Genomic DNA, 18,508 nt, shown 5'->3' with positions numbered 1-18,508 from the left:
ATATTTCTAAGGTGGGATGTTACAGTTGAATTCTTTTAAACCCAGTGATCAAATTACACAACATAAATATAGTAAAGAAAGATATCACGAAAATTTAGCTAAGATAGTTGTTGTTTTTGGTTTGCCTTTTAGTTTTCATTCACATCTCAATTTTATTTCAGATATTCAAGAAGCCTATAATCCTTCTATTATGGGTTTTCAAGAAATACAGTGTAAAATGATATATTTGATTTTCAAGTTAAACATTGTAAATATCTTCGTGGCATATTTAACTTATTAGATTGTAGAGTGTCTATAACTTCTGACATGGATCATAGTGATAATAACAATAATTATTTAACTGTTATAACACATTGGATTGATCATAACTGAAATTTGTAAACAAAAATATATGATAATAAACAATGTGTAGAGAAAAAAATCGGATGCTTATAAAGAAAAAACTAATTAAGAAATTTTACAAATCTGCTTTGTGATAATGCCTCTGTTAATACCAACATTGTTACTATGTTAAAGAATAGACTATGTCCAACTAATAGTGACTCTTTTCATAGTAGATGTGTTGCATATATATTTAATTTGGTTGTAAAAGATGGTGTTAAGTTATTTGATTATGGTCGAATGAAAATTGAATATGTTGTTCAATAGATTTTTCATGCTCATAAAGCTGCTAGAATTAGGAAATTTAAAGAGCATTATGTATTATGTGATCTTCCACCACATAAAGTTTCAAGACAAGTTAAAACTAGATGGAGTTCTTTATATGAAGTGTTTTTAGTTGCTTATGAATATCAAAGACCTATACAAATAATTTCTAACTTCCATAATGATCACACACTTGATCAAATTAGTGAAGAAGATTATTATGAAACTAAACAATTTATTGATATTTTTAAAAAAAAATTATCAACTATAAAACAATTTTCTGAAATTTATTGTCCTACTATTTCTCCAGTCTTAATAAATATTTGTGTTATTTCAATTCAATTTGTTGAATACAAAAAAATTGAAATTTTTTGATTGGCTATTGAAGTTATGGTTGAAATTTTTTTAAAATATTTTTTTTCTATTCCTCAAATATTTTTAACTGCTATTTTGTTTAACCCATAATATAAATTTTTAACTGCTATTTTGTTTAACCCATAATATAAATTAAGAGGTGTACAAGCACTTGTTAATATAATTTATGAAATTTAGTAATTTTACCGAAAGAAATTTCAAGTGACAAACTTTGTAAGTCTAGCAAAAAAGTGCAAGCCAAAATATTGTATAAAAATTTAAATCTATGCAAAAAATAATGAAGTAGAGGCTCCTCAAAATTCTAATGGTAACAGTGATTGTATTGATAATTATATGAGAGGTATTCTTCGTCTTGATTCTTCAATTGTGACAATTTTAAAAAACACCTTAATCAGGGATTAGAATGGGTTATAGACTAGCATGACAACTCACAACTATTAAATTGGTGGAGAAAACGTGACAGTGCATTTCTAAGACTTAGCAAAATAGTTCGTGATGCCTTTAGCTTTTCAAGCTTCATCAGTTGCTTTGGAGACTACTTTCAACGCGACAAGATCTCAAATTGGAGACCACAAATCGATAAACTTCAAAATCAAATCAATCGAACTGACCAATACGCAAGCCTACTCTCAACCAAATAAATTAGAAAAAAGTAATGGTCCTCAGGTTCTTGCCCCTTTTATCGCTACTTAATTAATAGAACAGTTTATCTTCTAGATCATAAAAATCAGGAAAACACACATAAAATATTCACAAAATCGAAATTAATTATTCGTAATTACACCAATACATCTTGGCTCTAAATATTACCCGACCTACCCATTACATTAAGGCATTCATTAATTAGCTTGTTTGTGTGGAGACCATGGTATTGCCGACACTAATTAGTACCTGACTTCTTCTTTTTTCGTTTTGTGTTTGATATTTGAATTCGTGCAGCATAGGGCTCCATCCTTAAAAAAAATAAAATCAAAATAAATTGACTTTAAAAACTTGACCAAACAAATTACAAATCTCTAATAGTTTAACCTGATTCTTTTACACGATTAGTTCATATATAGTTACTAAGCTACTGCTTAATAATAAGTAAAATTGATAACCTGACCAATATTTAGTGTAGGAACAAATTAAAATACATGTTATGTGAAAAATTCTTTATAATACTATCCTCTTTGTTTTAATTTATTTTTCTTTGTATTAGTTTGTTTAATATTAAATATCTTTTTTTTTGGCAATTTTTTAATTATGTTTTTTCATATGACATGTTTAAGATCACAAGATTAAAAGACGTTTTGATACATTCTAAATGTCTTTAGTTTGAAATCATAAGATTTAAAAAATTCCGTTACTTTCTTAAACTTCGAAAGGTAAAACTAAATACATAAATATAATTTAAATCCACTCATTAAACTTGCGGGCAAAAAATGGAAGGTAACAATCATTAGTATGCTTTTTAACAAGGAAGGCGTTAATTAAGTCGATATTGTGAGTGCACTATTATTTTATTTTGTCTTTAGTTAAACCATCTCAATATTCAATCATTTTTGCTTAATATAGAAAAAATAAAGCATGGTCCATGTACAGAAAGAAAATTACAAATTCATTGAACTCATTATTCAAATCCTGACTAAGTACGTGAATCAAGAAAGCCATCTAAATCTCTTTCAGACAACAATATCTCCATACAACTATTCTTTTTGTTCTTCTGTCTGTTATTGCCTTTGCAATTAAATAAATAATTTAAGTTCGTAAGTATCATGGTCTGAATTTTCATTAAAGGAGATCAGAATGAATTTGATTATTTATTTTGATTTGATTTATTCGTCTTATTTTCTTAGAAGTCTGTTTGAAAAAAGCAATGTCTCTTTTTTGACAATTTTTTATATTCAACATTTCACATAACATGATAAGTGCACAAGATCTGCATATTACTAATTATTTAAGATCAAGATTTAAAAATCTTATTTATTTTCGTAAATTTCGTTTTTGATCAAAATAGAACAAATAAATTTCCCTAAATTAAAATGAAGAAAGTATAAAATGAAAATAACAAAGTATGGTATAGTTGATATACTGTAATTTTGACAATGTATATAATGGAAAGTAAATACACAAAGATAGAGCCGGTTAAAGCATAAGGCAAGTAAAGCAAATGCCCCAATTTTACTAGTAATAGGTCTATAAATTAATTTAAAAGATAAACATTTTGAACTAAAAAAGTACAAGGTTTTTAAATTAATAAACTAAGAAAAAAACTTTAAAATAGATTTGAACAATTCGAAGTACCAATAATATATATTCATTGTGATTCCATGAGTGGAATTTAGGAAGGGTACCTAGTGTAGAAAGACTATTTTTGATAAACCATCAATTCAAGAAAAAACATTTTATATTATAGAGTTGAAAAATACATGAGTGGAGAAGCTATGATGAAAATCTTAAAACGAACAATAGTGACTAATAAAAATAGTAAGATAACCAAAGTAAAGGAGAAGACTTTTTATTAGTCAAACACGTGGGAATTCTTTTTGATATGATCGAGTGGTGGTGAGGTTCAATCTCAAAACTTCTGTCTGCACTGATATCATGTTAAAGTGACTATCTCATATAGAAACTTAAGTTGTTAGAGAGAGTATTCTTTTATATATAATTGTATTCTTAACATATTGAACTTAAAGAGCCTTAAATGTATAATTGACGTACTTATAAGATGGTTTTATCTAAGAGAGCATATTCTAGTTAATCATATCGTTGGAGATTAATATATATAGTCAACTAATTAACCCAATTGACAATCACGAAATTTGAAGTTGTCAACAAAAAATAATGATAAAAATGAACACATAATGATGGGCTTAACAAGCGTTCATATTTGGCTCATGAAATTATAATAAATGTTTGCTACAAATTGCACTAAAAATATTGAGAAAATGAATTACTTTGAGATTTGATGCACGAGATAAGGTAAAGAAAAAACATAAAGAAATTAAAGTAGAGCACCTTAGCCTTTAATAGAATCAAAAAGCTTCAAATACTTAATAAATAAATAGAATAAAATAAAGAGAGAAGTATTGATGAAATTATCCTGAACTTGACCCCAATTATTAGTTTCGTTTCGAACTATTGACAATCTTAAAAATATCCCACTTGATTATCTAAACTTAGATACACCCCCGATCTGCCAGATGACATTGCAAGTGGTATCAAACTCTTGTAAGACCATGAGACACTTAATAAAAAGTCGAGAGAAGTAATGAAAACACCCTTAAATTTGGTGAGAATTTAGGGGTGTATTTCACTCACGTCGCAAGATCGGAGGTGTACTAAAGTTTCGTTAGTCAAGTAAATGAGTGTTTTTAAACTATCAATAATTCGAAAATAAAACTAATAATTCACACAAAATTTAAGAGTGTTTTCATTACTTGTGTCTCTGAAATAAAATAATAAAAAAGAGGAGAAGAAAAGGACTTGCCTCCCATTAAATGTAACACAAGCCAGCTGAAAGGCAACCTTAAGAATCTTTTGATAAATTTAAAATGTTTTACTTTTTGGAGAATTCAATTGGAGAAAACATCGTGGGTATATATAAAAACATGTCAACGACAAGAAGTCACGTCTGTTTCTTCAAATTTTCTTAATTCTAATAATAATAAATGGCACATTTTTTGTTAGCAATGATAAGGAAAACCAAACAATATAATTATTAAATAACTAAGGTTAATTATTTGATTCTTTATTTCTTCCTCAATTATTAGTTGAGTTGGCAGAATCTTTGCTTTTATTTATAAGCTACATTTTTTGTTTGGCTACTAATCCAAAGTTTAATTGATTTTTTGTGTAGCAAAAACATTAATTAAAATGGGAAGACAACCTTGTTGTGACAAAATAGGACTCAAAAGGGGGCCTTGGACAATTGAAGAAGATCACAGGCTTATGAATTTCATCCTCAATAATGGTATACAATGTTGGCGTCTTGTACCAAAATTAGCAGGTAACAAATTAAATTAATAAAACACACATGTAATGTGTGGAGTTATTCTGTATAGATATCTATCGCGTGTAAATATTTATCGTTTTTACTCTATTCTTCTAGTATAGTAAGGTACTTCCTCTAGTTCATTATTCAAGAGATCTGTTGTTGAAAATTTCTTATATTTTTATATTTTCTAGGTGATAAGTTCATGAGAGTTGATTGCTCATATTTCTGATTTTACTTGAATTGTTTCTATTTTCAAGAATAATTTAAGAATAACTAAACAGGTAAAAGTAGAAAGTGGTGTTCAATTTATGTCTGTTTTTCTTCTTATTTAGGAGTATGCATTGCATGCCCTCACAAATTTAATTAATATGGACTAAAAGGAGCAGGACATAATTATTCTAAAATAACTTACCTACATTTGATATTTATACTACCTAAACAATTGATCTAATATTATCTGTTGGCACTATAAAACATAAATATTTGGATTTAATTTCTTTCTTACATTATAAAAGAAATTTAAAAAGAATAAAGTAATATTATGTAACATAATTAATTGATGATCTTTGAAGGGCTAATGAGATGTGGGAAGAGCTGTAGATTAAGATGGATAAACTATCTAAGGCCAGACCTCAAAAGAGGAGCACTTACTGAAGCAGAGGAAGACATGATCATCAAGCTTCATTCTCAACTTGGCAATAGGTAATAACTTGCAAATCCATATTTTTGCACAATTGATGTACTCGCGTTATTTTTCAGGTTACTAATTTCACTTTTTTAAATAATAGGTGGTCGAAAATAGCAGGACATTTTCCAGGGCGTACAGACAACGAAATCAAGAATCATTGGAATACAAGAATCAAGAAGAAGCTAAAATTTCTTGGCATAGACCCTCTAACTCACAAGCCAATTGAAGAGATTAATAATGATGATATTAAGCAACAAGTTAGTGAAGAGATTAATGAAAAGGTGATGCCAGAAAAAACTTTAGAGTATACACAAGAGCAACAAAATTCAACATCTAGTTCAAGCATAAATGAGAGTAATTTGGAAATGTTCCAAAATTCACTTACTTTGGATATGTATTATCCAGGAGTTGAAGATCCTTTCCAAAATTGGATAGCTAGTCCAATTCATAATTGGGATCTTTTCGACAACTTACAAGATAATTTTCTATGACGTCCAACAAAAATTCAATCTTTCAAAAATATTTAGTTTTTGAAGAATCATATACACTCGTGCGTATGACTGCATTTTTGGAGGATTTGAGCGAGTAGCATAAGCTTCCACTACACAAGTTGAGTATATTGACATATCTATTCGATTCAATTTGTACAATCCAGGCCTGATCATCAACATTCTTTTTTTTTTCTCTTGGTATTTGTTGGATGAATGGTTCTATAGTTTGTTTGAATAAAAATATTAATGATGTAACCTAGAATATCTTTGCCAGCCACAATATTTGTCTTTAACCTGACAGCTATATTTTCTATACATATAAACGTATGAAATATAAATGAACTACTCTACTATACAATAAAGTGAAATCGAGCGCATAATTAGTTACGTCAAAGAAATATACAATAACATACCTAGTGAAATTTCACTACACTCGTAGAGGCCAAAGTCTGTTTCTACAGAATCCTCCACTTATGTGTAACAAATCTCTGTATAAAGTAATAGAGATTGAAACATGCATAAGTTGGTTTATATGTTGATAATTGATGTGATGCGGTTGTAAATAGAGAGAATATAACAAATAACAAAAAAACATGCTATAATAACCAAAACAACAATTAAATCATGTGATAATTGAAATATCATAAATAACAATTACGATAGAGTAATATATATACATGCATAAGTTGGTTTATATGTTGATAATTGATGTGATGCGGTTGTAAATAATATATTACAATTGATTGGTAATATTGTATTATCAATTGAGATCAAATATATAGTAGTATTGCATTAGAATGAACATATTTCAATATTTGTATGTGGGTTTGAATCGTCAATAAAGTTTCTAGGGTTTATTTTTCATTAAATTGTATGATTTATTTTTTAAATAAATTAATTTTTATTTGTGTCCTCACTGATCAAACTTCTGCCTAGAGGGGGCATAAGTTCTTTAAAGACACACGTATGTATAATAATATGATACAAAATATAAATTATACTTCGAAAAAAAATTATTTGCCTTAACAGGTAAAAACTAAAAATTAGCACAAAATAGGGACAAAAGTGAAATACCCTTATGTTTTCTCCCAAATTGGTGTTTAATTTTCAAGCAATCAATCCATTATATTATATACTAAAAAAACATACATGTAGATTTCTGACAAAGATAATATATAAGCTTGTGATTTTTTACCTAAGCGCTGTCAAATGGCACTTGTAATCATAATATAATAAAAAAATTATATAGAACTTTGAAAAGACAAGTTCTTAATTATTTTCCAATCCTTAATTTGGCCATTATTAGCACATAAAGAGCTGCTTTTGTTTTTTTATTCGTATATGGAAGGCAGAAAATAAATATACAAACAAACAAATAAATAAATAAATAAAAAGCAGAATCATTAACTAAAACTCCACACCAAGTCACCAAATATGTGGTCCTGGACTCATCATGCACCTTCTACCAATATCCTAGAACTTTCTGGATGTCAACAAAGACAAATTGATATATGGGAAATTAATTAAGTGGAATACAAATCATATGGTAAACCAAAGTAAAAAAGTAAGTTAAATTTTTTACCAACTTTTAACTTATATATCCAAAATGGTTTTTAAAATTTACATGTGAAGAAATAATATTTTTGCCAATATTCTTTTTTTTTTTTAACCAATCCAAGAGAATTTAAAGAAGTTCTAGAGAAGTCTAGTAACAAGCCATTTAGTATTTCCAGATTATTCTCCTCTACCCTTTATATTTTCATCACTCACATTTGCTCTTTATTCTGATTTTGAGTTTGAAACTTCATTTATCAAATATAAATATAAACATGGCTCACTGCTTGTCAAGATTTCCAATTTCTCAACCTATTTCATTTTCAAACAATCCAAAATATTCCAATTACTCTCTTCCAATTTCTAGTAGAAAACATCATGGTAATTATAAGAAATTGAAGGTCATGGTTGTTGATGAAAGACACAATCTTGATCACTTACAAAGACAAAACAAGGCTCCTCAACCTAGAAAAAGATCACCCCAAATGGCCCCTGTTGGTAAGAATCAATACATTCCCTTAACTTTTTTTTTAATCATTAGGTATAAGACATAAATATGTCATTTAATTTGATTTCATCTGATATCTATCCTCCAACTATGAGTGTGTATAATTAGACATTCAAATTTGTATAAAATTAAATAAGTAAATATATATGTCATATGTAGTATTTTATGGACACATAATTACCATAGAATAAATATGTTTATTCTTTAGTTTTATATACGTTAAAGTTTTTATGTACCTACCTCCAAAATTAAAGTTGACAGTTAGCCATTAAAGCCAAGGTAAAGTTCATGTTTTTGTTATTTTCTTTTAGCATAACACATGATGTCAAAGTGCTTGATGATGAATTTTCCAAAGGGGGTGGGCCAATATGCACAAACCATTTTTAAAGGTGAAGTCCTATACATATAAATAGGTTTATTATTATTTTTTGTTAGGTTATTATTTAATGAAAATTATAAAAAAAAATAAAAATTAATTATATATCTTTGACTTGTCTCTAATTTTGGGCCATTTTGTTACTAAAACTTTTACATATTTAGTAATTTTGATCTAGAGAATGCCAATATAACATTTTGTTATGTTTATTTTGATTCAATATGAAGTTGAGCTTTCTTGAATATTTTGTGGCAGGCTTATGGGATAGGTTTCCAACAGCAAGGACAGTGCAACAAATGATGGACACAATGGACAGAGTCATGGAGGACCCTCTTGCTTTTAATGGAGGTTGGGTTGCAGGTATAGTAAATGTTCAATTTTTAAATTCATTCTTAAAATTGGAGGAAAATGATTTTTCAATTCTTTCATATTGGAATGTCAGGATGTTTAGAAAATATTTTCTCTAGAAAAATAATTTTTTTTAAAATAAAGAAAATGATTTTTCTAATGGGAGCAAAAAAACAAGTTGCATTAGTGACATTTTAAATTTTAAATTTATTGTATCCCCCACCTATTGAATTGCCCCAACCCTGGTTCCACCTCTTGACCATGGCAATCCTAAACCACAAATCCCCATTATATTCTGGCTTATATGCTTCGTTAGATAATATATAAATATCATTTTTTCATAGATAATATATACATTTTTCGTTTCATTTTGTATAACACTTTTTGAATTTTGAGATTTAAATATATTTATCGTTGATTATAAATTTTTCATAGATTTTTTAAACATTTTGAATTATCAATTATTGTGACTTATATTATTCACTCCTTTCAAATTAATTGAATTGTCCTTTAACAAAATCAGATTAAGATATAAATTAGACATAACTTTTCATTTTTATCCTTATTAATTAGTGTTAAATTTATGATTAAAATAACTAAACATTAATTAAGCAACTAATTTCAATACTAACTAATGAAGGGTAAAATTAGAAGAACATTCTAAAAGTAGTTAATTGAACAATTAAGTTAATTTGAAAAATGAAAAATGTCTCAAAAATTCAATTAATTTAAAATGGAGGGAGTACTTTTTACATAGTTAATAAATATAAAAAATTTATTTTAAATTTTTTTTGAAGATTCCGTGTGTAGATTTTCAGTCAAATTTAAATTATTTGACTCGCAAAAAATAAAAGGTGCCACATAAATTGAGACAGAAGTAGTAAATATTTTGGTGTTCAGGAGGTAATTTTTTGTTAATTATATATTTTACTTCTAGAAAATAAAAATAAATAAGAAACTCTTTATATTTTAGGAAATGATTTTTTGTGGAAAACATTTTCCTATGTACCAAACACACGTACTTCAAAATTATTAATTCAAACTTAATATTTATTAGTGATCTTATACTTCTGTATATAGCTATACTCCGTATCGAAAATACTCATAATCGACTTAACTCATTGATTGTACGTTCCATCCGCCTTGATTGCAGGGCCATCGACCGACGATGTCGGATACAAAAGGGGAAGGACACCATGGGAGATAAAAGAAAGTGAAGCAGAATACAAAATGAGGTTTGACATGCCAGGAATGACCAAAGAAGATGTAAAAGTTTGGTTAGAAGAGAAAATGTTGGTTATCAAAGCTGAAAAAATGGTCAAGAATAATGGAAAAGAGGAAGAATGGTCAGCTAAGAGCTATGGAAAATATAATACAAGAATTGCTTTGCCTGAGAATATTGACTTTGAAAAGATTAAGGCTGAGGTTAAAGATGGTGTCTTGTATATTACTATACCTAAGGCTAGTAGTAATCCCAAAGTTTTTGACATTAATGTTCAATGAACAATTTTGATGTATTGATCCCAAGTTCAATTTCCTCTTTGGTAAATTGAAATTCCTCTTTTTAATTTTACTTTATTTTATATACATATATGAGAAAATATTCTCTTTTGTTTCAATTTGTTTTTCTTATTATTTATTAGTCAGGTTTTAAAAAAATGTCTATTTTTTTTTTGCAATTCTTTAATTTAAATTTTTACGTAATATATTTAATCATAAGATTACGAATTACAAGATTCAAGGATATGATATTTTGATATACAGTATATATTTTTAGTTTAATAGATTTAAAAGTTTTCTTTAATATGTTAAGTTTTGTATTAAATTAAAATCGATAAATAAATTGAAATGGTGGGTAGTAGTGTTTACTGATCGATTATTGGTCAAAATTAAAATCAAAATCAAAATTAATTTAATTAATTTTTAAAATTATTTAAATTAATATAATTTTATCGTTTTGATTGTTATCGATTTAGTTATTCTGTTAGTGATTATACACAAAATTAAAATATGATTCATTCACAAGAGAAAAAAAGACAACAATTTATCCAAAAAGGCAAATACTTAGAATAACTAATATTACAAACAAGTCCGCGACGCGGAGATGCATTTAAATATTTGATCGTAAAATTTATTTTTGAAACAGAGGAATTCGCATCTTCTCCGTGACGCGGAGGTGATTTTTGTGCACTGGAGGAGCAAGTCCGCGATGCGGACTTGCGTGCCGAAATCTTCTCGACTTTTTCCTTCTTCATTTTCTCATCCCAATTCGACTAAATTCGATTCTTTTTCTCAATTCCTTTTTAGATTCAAATACCCAGGATATGTACACATGATTCTAACTCAAAACAACTCTAAAATCGACACGATTCCATCAAGAGCTCAACAATCCCATCAAATCTCAAGAACTAAAGCCAATTTCAAGAACATAATTCAAGAACCATCATACTTTCAACTTTCTAGAACGAATTTAGCTGAAACAAACATGATTGTCGTGTGGGTGAACGAATCCAATGCTATGAAAGTCTCACATACCTCTTTAGGGATCAACCCTTGGCGAAACGACTTCGATTCCGCAAGAAATCTCCAAAGAACACTTGACCTTTCTCCTCTTTTTTCTTCTCTCAAAGCCCTAGCGTTTTCTTAATTGCGTAAACTGATCTAACTCAGTTTAGATCCCAAATAACTTACTAAAAATGAAATAATTTAATTGGGTAATGAAAAGACCATAATACCCTTCTAAAATCTGGTTTTGACTTTCCTTATCTAGACATCCCAACTTCAAATGGGCATATCTCCCTCATACGAACTTGAAATTGAGCAAACTTGGCGGTGTTGGAAAGATAATTCAAAGGTATTTCCTACGGTATCTTGTAGAACACCTAACTCATCCTGAGTTAAGAGTTATGGTCGTTTTAAGCTGAAAACTCAAACTTAACATAACTTAAACAAATTTCCAGATTTTTCATTCTTTCCAAAAATGACTCTTTCTAATTCCAGCTCTTTCACTTAGCGAGGTGTTACAATATCTCCCCCCTTGAGAACATTCGTCCTCGAATAAGATTACTCTTAGTAGACTAAGGGCGTAACATTTATTTAGTTCCAACACCTAACAAGAAAATCTAACACAATAAGCATATCAATTAAAGAGTACTAAGAAGAGGAGTAGTACCTTGATTTGGAATTTCTCCGGGCTCAAAGAGATGTGGATATCTCTTCTTCATATCCTCCTCAGCTTCCCAAGTAGCTTCCTCAACAAACTAATTCTCCAAAGAACTTTGACTGATGCTACTTCCTTGGTCCTCAACTTGCGAACATGACGATCTAGAATCTGAACAAGGGATCTCCTCATAAGACAAGCTATCCTTGATACCAATATCTTTAGTTGGTATGATAAGTGAACGAACTCCCATGCACTTCTTCAACATGAAAATATGAAATACCGGATAGACCGCTGCTAACTCTTGTGGTAGCTCTAACTTATAAGCTACATTGTCAATCCTCTTGGATATTTTGTAAGGGCTAATATACCGGGGACTAAGCTTCCCCTTCTTACCAAATCTCATAACACCCTTCATGGTGAAACTTTCAAGTATACCCAATCATCTACTTCAAACTCTAATCCCTTCTCCTAACATCAGTGTAGGATTTTTGCCGACTCTGTGTTGTTTTCAACCTTTCTTGGATAATCCTAACTTTCTCCATAGCTTGAAGAACTAAGTATGGTCCTATTAATCCAGCTTCACCAACCTTAAACATCAAATAAGAGATCTGCATCTTCTCCCATAGAGAGCTTCATAAAGAGCCATCTATATGCTAGAATGGTAACTATTGTTATAGGAAAATTCAATGAGGGGTAGGTGATCATCCCAATTACCTTTGAAATCAATCACACAGGCCCTCAACATATCTTCTAAGTTCTGAATAGTGCGCTCTGCTTGACCATCTGTCTGAGGATAAAAAGCAGTACTTAAGTTCACCTGTGAACCCAAGCCTTTCTGAAAAGATTTCCAGAATTGTGCAGTAAATTGTGCACCTCTATCTGGTATAATCGAAAAAGGAACTCCATGAAGTCTAACTACATCTTGAAGATACAATTTGGCATAATCCTCCCCTGAATGAGTAGTCTTTACCAGTAAAAAGTGGGTTGATTTTGTCATTCGATCAACAATCACCCAAATGGAATCATGTTGTCTGTGAGACCGCGACAAACCAGTAATAAAGTCCATATTGATCATCTCCCACTTTCACTCCAGAATCTCTATATTCTGAGCCATACCACCAGGCCTTTGATGCTCTACTTTAACTTGTTGACAATTCGGGCATTTAGCAACAGACTCAACAATACCTTTCTTCATACTATTCCACCAATACACTTCTCTCAAGTCACGATACATCTTTGTGGAACCTAGATGAATGGAATATCTAGAGCTATTAGCTTCCTCCATGATCCTCTCTTTGAGTTCATCCACCCTTGGCACACACAATCTACCTTGATATCTCAATATACCATCTCTTCTTTGTTAAAAGCCATTATTTTTTGCTTATGAACATTTGCCTTCAATTCAAGCAAATAGGATCTTCGTCTTGCTTCTTTTTCATTTCTAACACTAATGATGATTCCGCCTCATTCATTACCACTACTTCTCCTTCGCTGGAATCCATTAAACGAACTCCCAATCGCTCAAGTCTATGTACATATTTTGCTAACTCTTTCTTATTTTCCTCAAAATGGGCGATACTACCCATAGACAACCTGCCCAAAGCATCAACAACCACATTAGCCTTACCTGGGTGATAGAGAATACTCATGTCATAATCCTTTGAGATTAAGCTCTTTCTGACAAAACACATACTAAAGACTCTTGTGATCAGTGAACACATCTACATGAACACCATAAAGATAGTGACACCAGATCTTAAAAGCAAACACTACATCAGCCAACTTTAAATAATGGGTTGGATAATTCTTCTCGTGAACTTTCAGCTATCTGGAGGCATAAGCTATAACTTTACCATTCTGCATTAACACACAACCCAAACCAAATCTGGAAGCATCACAATACACCACAAAACCTTGAGTACCTTAAGGTAAGGTCAATACTGTGGCAGTAATCAACCTCTTTTTCAATTCCTGAAAGCTTTTCTCACAAGCGTCAGACCATTGAAACTTAACTGTTTTTTGAGTCAACTTGGTCAAAGGGGATGAAATAGATGAGAACCCTCTACGAACCTTCTATAATATTTAGCCAACCCTAAGAAACTTCTAATACCAATCGGAGATGTGGGTCTAGGCCAATTATGCATTGCCTCTATTTTCTGAGTGTCAACTATAATCCCATCACCGGAAACAATGTGGCCTAAGAATGCCATAGAATCAAGCCAAAACTCACATTTAGAGAACTTAGCATACAACTCTCTATCCTTTAGAGTTTGGAGAACTATTCTGAGATGGCTAGCATGATCTTCCTTATTCCTCGTATATATTAGTATGTCATCAATGAATACGATAAATTACATATCTAAATAAGGCTTGAATAATCTATTCATAAGGTCCATGAGTGCTACAGATGCATTAGTTAAACCGAACGACATGACCAGATACTCATAATGACCATAACGGGTCCTGAAAGTTGTCTTTGGAATATCACACTCCCTTACTCTTAACAAGTGGCACCCTGAAGTTGATCCAAAAGATAATCAATTCTCAGAAGAGGATACTTATTCTTGATGGTAACCTTGTTTAACTAGCGGTAATCTATACATATTGTAAGGTAACCATCCTTCTTCCTCACAAATAAGATCGGAGCGCCCCAAGGTGAGACACTTGGTTGAACAAAATCCTTATCAAAGAGATCTTTCAACTGCTCTTTTAACTCTTTCAACTCTGCTGGTGCCATACTATATGGCGGAATAGATATAAGACGAGTATCGGGAAGAATATCTATGTCGAAGTCTATTTCTCTCTCAAGAGGGAATCCAAGTAGATCATCTGGAAAGACCTTAGGAAACTCACTCACAATAGGAACTTACTCAATAGAAGGTGTCTCAACACTAGAATCGTTTACTCAGACTAAGTGATAGACACACCCCTTGGAAGCTAACTTTATCACCTAAATGTAAGAAATAAAATGACCCTTAGGTACTGCTGAACTGCTACTCCACTCTATAACTGGATCATTAGGAGTTTGGAACCTAACAACTCGAGTTCTACAATCAATGAGGGTATAAGAGGCATGAAGCCAGTCCATACCTAGAATGACATCAAAATTTACCATGTCTAACTCAACTAAATCAGCCATGGTGCTCTTGTGATTGACGGAAATAACACAATCACGATAGACTCTCTTAGCTAGAATAGACTCACCAACATATGTAGAAACACTGAAGGGCTCACAAAGTTTCTCAGGAAGAACATCGAAATTCATTGCAATATAAGGAGTTACAAAGGATAAACTCGCTCCTGGATCTAGCAAAGCATAAACATCAAAATTTAAGACTTTGATCATACCAGTGACATCATTTGGAGAATTCTCTTGCTCTTGACGACTAGTGATCGCATAAAGGCACTTTGCTCCTCCGCCAGTATCGGAAGTAGCTCCTCTAGGTGCAACCCTGTCTGGTGGAGCAATTGAAGAAGATTAGGCTCTATTGCCCCTATTTCCATTCCCTTGCCTATTCTTCAGACACTCTTTCATAAAGTGACTCTTTGGTTGGCCGCACTTGAAACATCCAGTAGAGCCATCATGACAATTACCTGGGTGGTTTCTACCACACTTTGCACATGTTGGAGCCCAATTACCTCATTGTGCCATACTACCATGTGACTAAGCATGTTTAGCTCTGAAATTCCGTGAATTTTGACTATTATACTCACATTTGTTCCTTGGTGCAGGTGCACTAGCAGATGATGAAGAAGGTCCCTTATGTTTCTGTTGGAAAGAATACCAGTTCACATTATTCTTTTGCTGCCCGGACTCACTCCCTGATGTTTTAGCCTTGTTGTTTCTGAATTCTCCCCTATCCCTCAACTTTGTTTCCTCAATCTGCTGCACATAAACCATCAACCTTACTATATCCATGTCCCCTATTAGCGTAGCTGTCATGCCCTCTCTTGCTCATGCTGCTGCATATAAACCATCAACCTTGCTATATCCATGTCCCATATTAGCATAGCTTCATTTCCCTCATTGCTTGACAGACGAGACAACCCAACAACAAACAGACTCATCCTGCTTCTCATATCCACAACCATCTCCGGAGCATATCGAGAAAGTTGGGTGAAATTCAAATTCTACTTATGAACAATTAGTAAATCCTGCTTAAAAGTAAGGAATTCTCATACCTTGGCTTCTCTCAGTTCATGGGAAAAGAAACTCCCTAAGAAAGACTTCTCAAACATAGCCTAACTCAAAATTGGTGCACCCTCAACTCTACCCTTCTTCCACTGGTCAAACTAAGTCCTAACAACACTCTTTAGTTGATATGCAACTAGTTCCACTCGCTCAGCATCGACAATGTGCATAACCTCAACAAAATTTTCTGGATCCTCAGTAGTGCTTGAACAGCTTGAAGGATTCATTCTTAGAAACTCACAGATTATTGGAGTATCATTCACTTTCTGTCGGTTCTCTCTCTGACCAGCTTGATTGGTCACCGCTTGACTTAACATTCTGATCGCTTCCCTGAACTCAGCATTGGTGGCCTCTCCTTGGGGTTGCACTGCTGGTGCATTAGGTATCCCTTGCTCCTCAACATTCCTCCTAGCAGGACGACCTCAGACAACTCTTCGTGGAGGAGTGATCTGAATGATACGTGCAAGCACGAGTTAGAAAGAAACTTCATAGAGATTAACTCTATCGCACGAAATGAATGTGAAAGAAGTGAGATTGTTCCTAAATGTCCCAACCTCCTAATTATAGATGTAGTGCGCTTCACACCGATAACTAGGACTCTACGGACACGACTTCATAGACTCCCTAGGACTCTTGAACTTTGGGCGCTGATATCAAGTTTGTCACGCCCCGAGCCTACACCTTGGGCGGGACTGGAACTCGAGAACCATTGCTGGCCCCAAGCGAACCCTTGGTCTGGCTTAACATTTAGCAGAAGACTTAAGTAACTTGAAACAGTCTCAAAAGATAAACTCATGAAATAAACTTAGAATGTCTTTAAAGAAACATTCAACTAGCCATAATGGCAACTCAAGTCTCAACATCAAACAACTGAAATATCAGTCTAAAGAAATCATATCTAACTATCTATGAAGCCACTAGATACTAAGAGGGATGTCGGGACAAGACCCCCGATCATCCTAACAACTAAAATAACCAAAGGAATCCTCCAAAAATCAAGGAGGCTTACTAACTAACTTTGAGTGCTCAACTGGATCAACGAGGCACTGGATGTTGATCCTGATTTCCTCTAGCTGCATCATTTTATGATGCAGGCCAAATGATAGCAGTACATTGAATGTACGAGCATGCAAGGGGAAAACTAAATATGATATAAGCTTGAATTGACTTTTGAAAGAAACACGTACCTCAGCTTTACTCAACTCATGGATACTTAACTTAATGCAGAAATAAACAATAGTAAAGGTGCAGTTTATATAAAGCATTTAAACAGTAAATAACAACTCAATGTATTTAAAGAAATACAATAACAACTCAATTTATATATATATATATATATATATAGTAATATAATTTTTTTGGGAGTTTCTCTAACCAATAATCATCACTATGAGCTAATGTGATGATACAACGTCTCGCCCACGCTTCCAGAACTATCCTATAACTTGCCGGATATAGAACGTCTCAACTAAGTGGATCCACTAGTCTATGCTAAAAAGCACCAAGGAATCATCTAAAAAGTATGATCCTTTCTACCCACGATGGCTACATGATTTATGGAGACTTGAGTTATTATGAACTCGTCCCCATATCGGTGCTCAATACTACTCCCAAAATAGTCAGCTCATATTTTTAAAAACAAAAACTCTTTCGGTGTTCCCTCTCTTATTTAAATGTGAAAACATTTACTCTTTGGGAATACTTAGTTCCCATAAACTCTGTTTGAAGAAATGAACTTCATTTGCTACTCTTACTTAACTCAAAACTCAAGTCTTAAAACAAGTTTAAAACATTTGGAAAAGACATTTTGAAAGGACTCTAAGAACTCTCTAGACTTGGCTCTTAACTTTCCTTGAATTTGAATTTATGGATTCAAGGATTGTAATGTGTGATAGGAAAGATCTTGTGATGTTTAGGAGTGTTTTTAGATAGTTAAACATGAGAAACGATCAATAAATTATTGGGTTATGAAGGAGATTAGGTTGTCATGCGGAAGCTTACAATTGCAAATCATATGATTGATAAATTAGACGACAAAAACATATACTAAAAACATAATATTATTATATAAAAATTAATATAAAAGAAAAATATTATAAATTTTTGAGAGAATAAATCTCCTTATAAACCAAACTCTTAAACGTTTACATTATGGATGTTATTGTGTTCTTGTTATGAGAATATAGATC

At 31.7% G+C, this 18,508-nt stretch overlaps 3 protein-coding genes across 5 annotated transcripts in view; 2 read left to right on the top strand and 1 right to left on the bottom strand.

The window, feature by feature from the left end:
* The window catches only part of LOC125815227 (glyceraldehyde-3-phosphate dehydrogenase, cytosolic), a 613,914-nt gene that overhangs the window by 244,247 nt on the left and 351,159 nt on the right, over nucleotides 1-18,508 (bottom strand). The gene's annotated exons all lie outside the window — the stretch shown is intronic.
* LOC125815392 (transcription factor MYB20) lies at nucleotides 4,837-6,369 on the top strand. The gene is made up of 3 exons (XM_049494858.1): nucleotides 4,837-5,011; nucleotides 5,572-5,701; nucleotides 5,788-6,369. Exons 1-3 carry the CDS (start codon nucleotides 4,879-4,881, stop codon nucleotides 6,176-6,178), a joined length of 654 nt encoding a protein of 217 aa, XP_049350815.1. The 5' UTR covers nucleotides 4,837-4,878; the 3' UTR covers nucleotides 6,179-6,369.
* On the top strand, nucleotides 7,812-10,537 carry LOC125815381 (small heat shock protein, chloroplastic-like). Its single transcript, XM_049494846.1, has 3 exons — nucleotides 7,812-8,230; nucleotides 8,872-8,976; nucleotides 10,118-10,537. Exons 1-3 carry the CDS (start codon nucleotides 8,008-8,010, stop codon nucleotides 10,465-10,467), a joined length of 678 nt encoding a protein of 225 aa, XP_049350803.1. The 5' UTR covers nucleotides 7,812-8,007; the 3' UTR covers nucleotides 10,468-10,537.

Source organism: Solanum verrucosum, unplaced genomic scaffold, assembly GCF_900185275.1.
Source record: "Solanum verrucosum unplaced genomic scaffold, falcon-dt-bn FXZP01000085.1, whole genome shotgun sequence".
Lineage (NCBI taxonomy): Eukaryota > Viridiplantae > Streptophyta > Magnoliopsida > Solanales > Solanaceae > Solanum > Solanum verrucosum.
The sequence above is the reverse complement of the archived record's forward strand: the minus strand, read 5'-3'. Positions and strand labels throughout refer to the sequence as shown.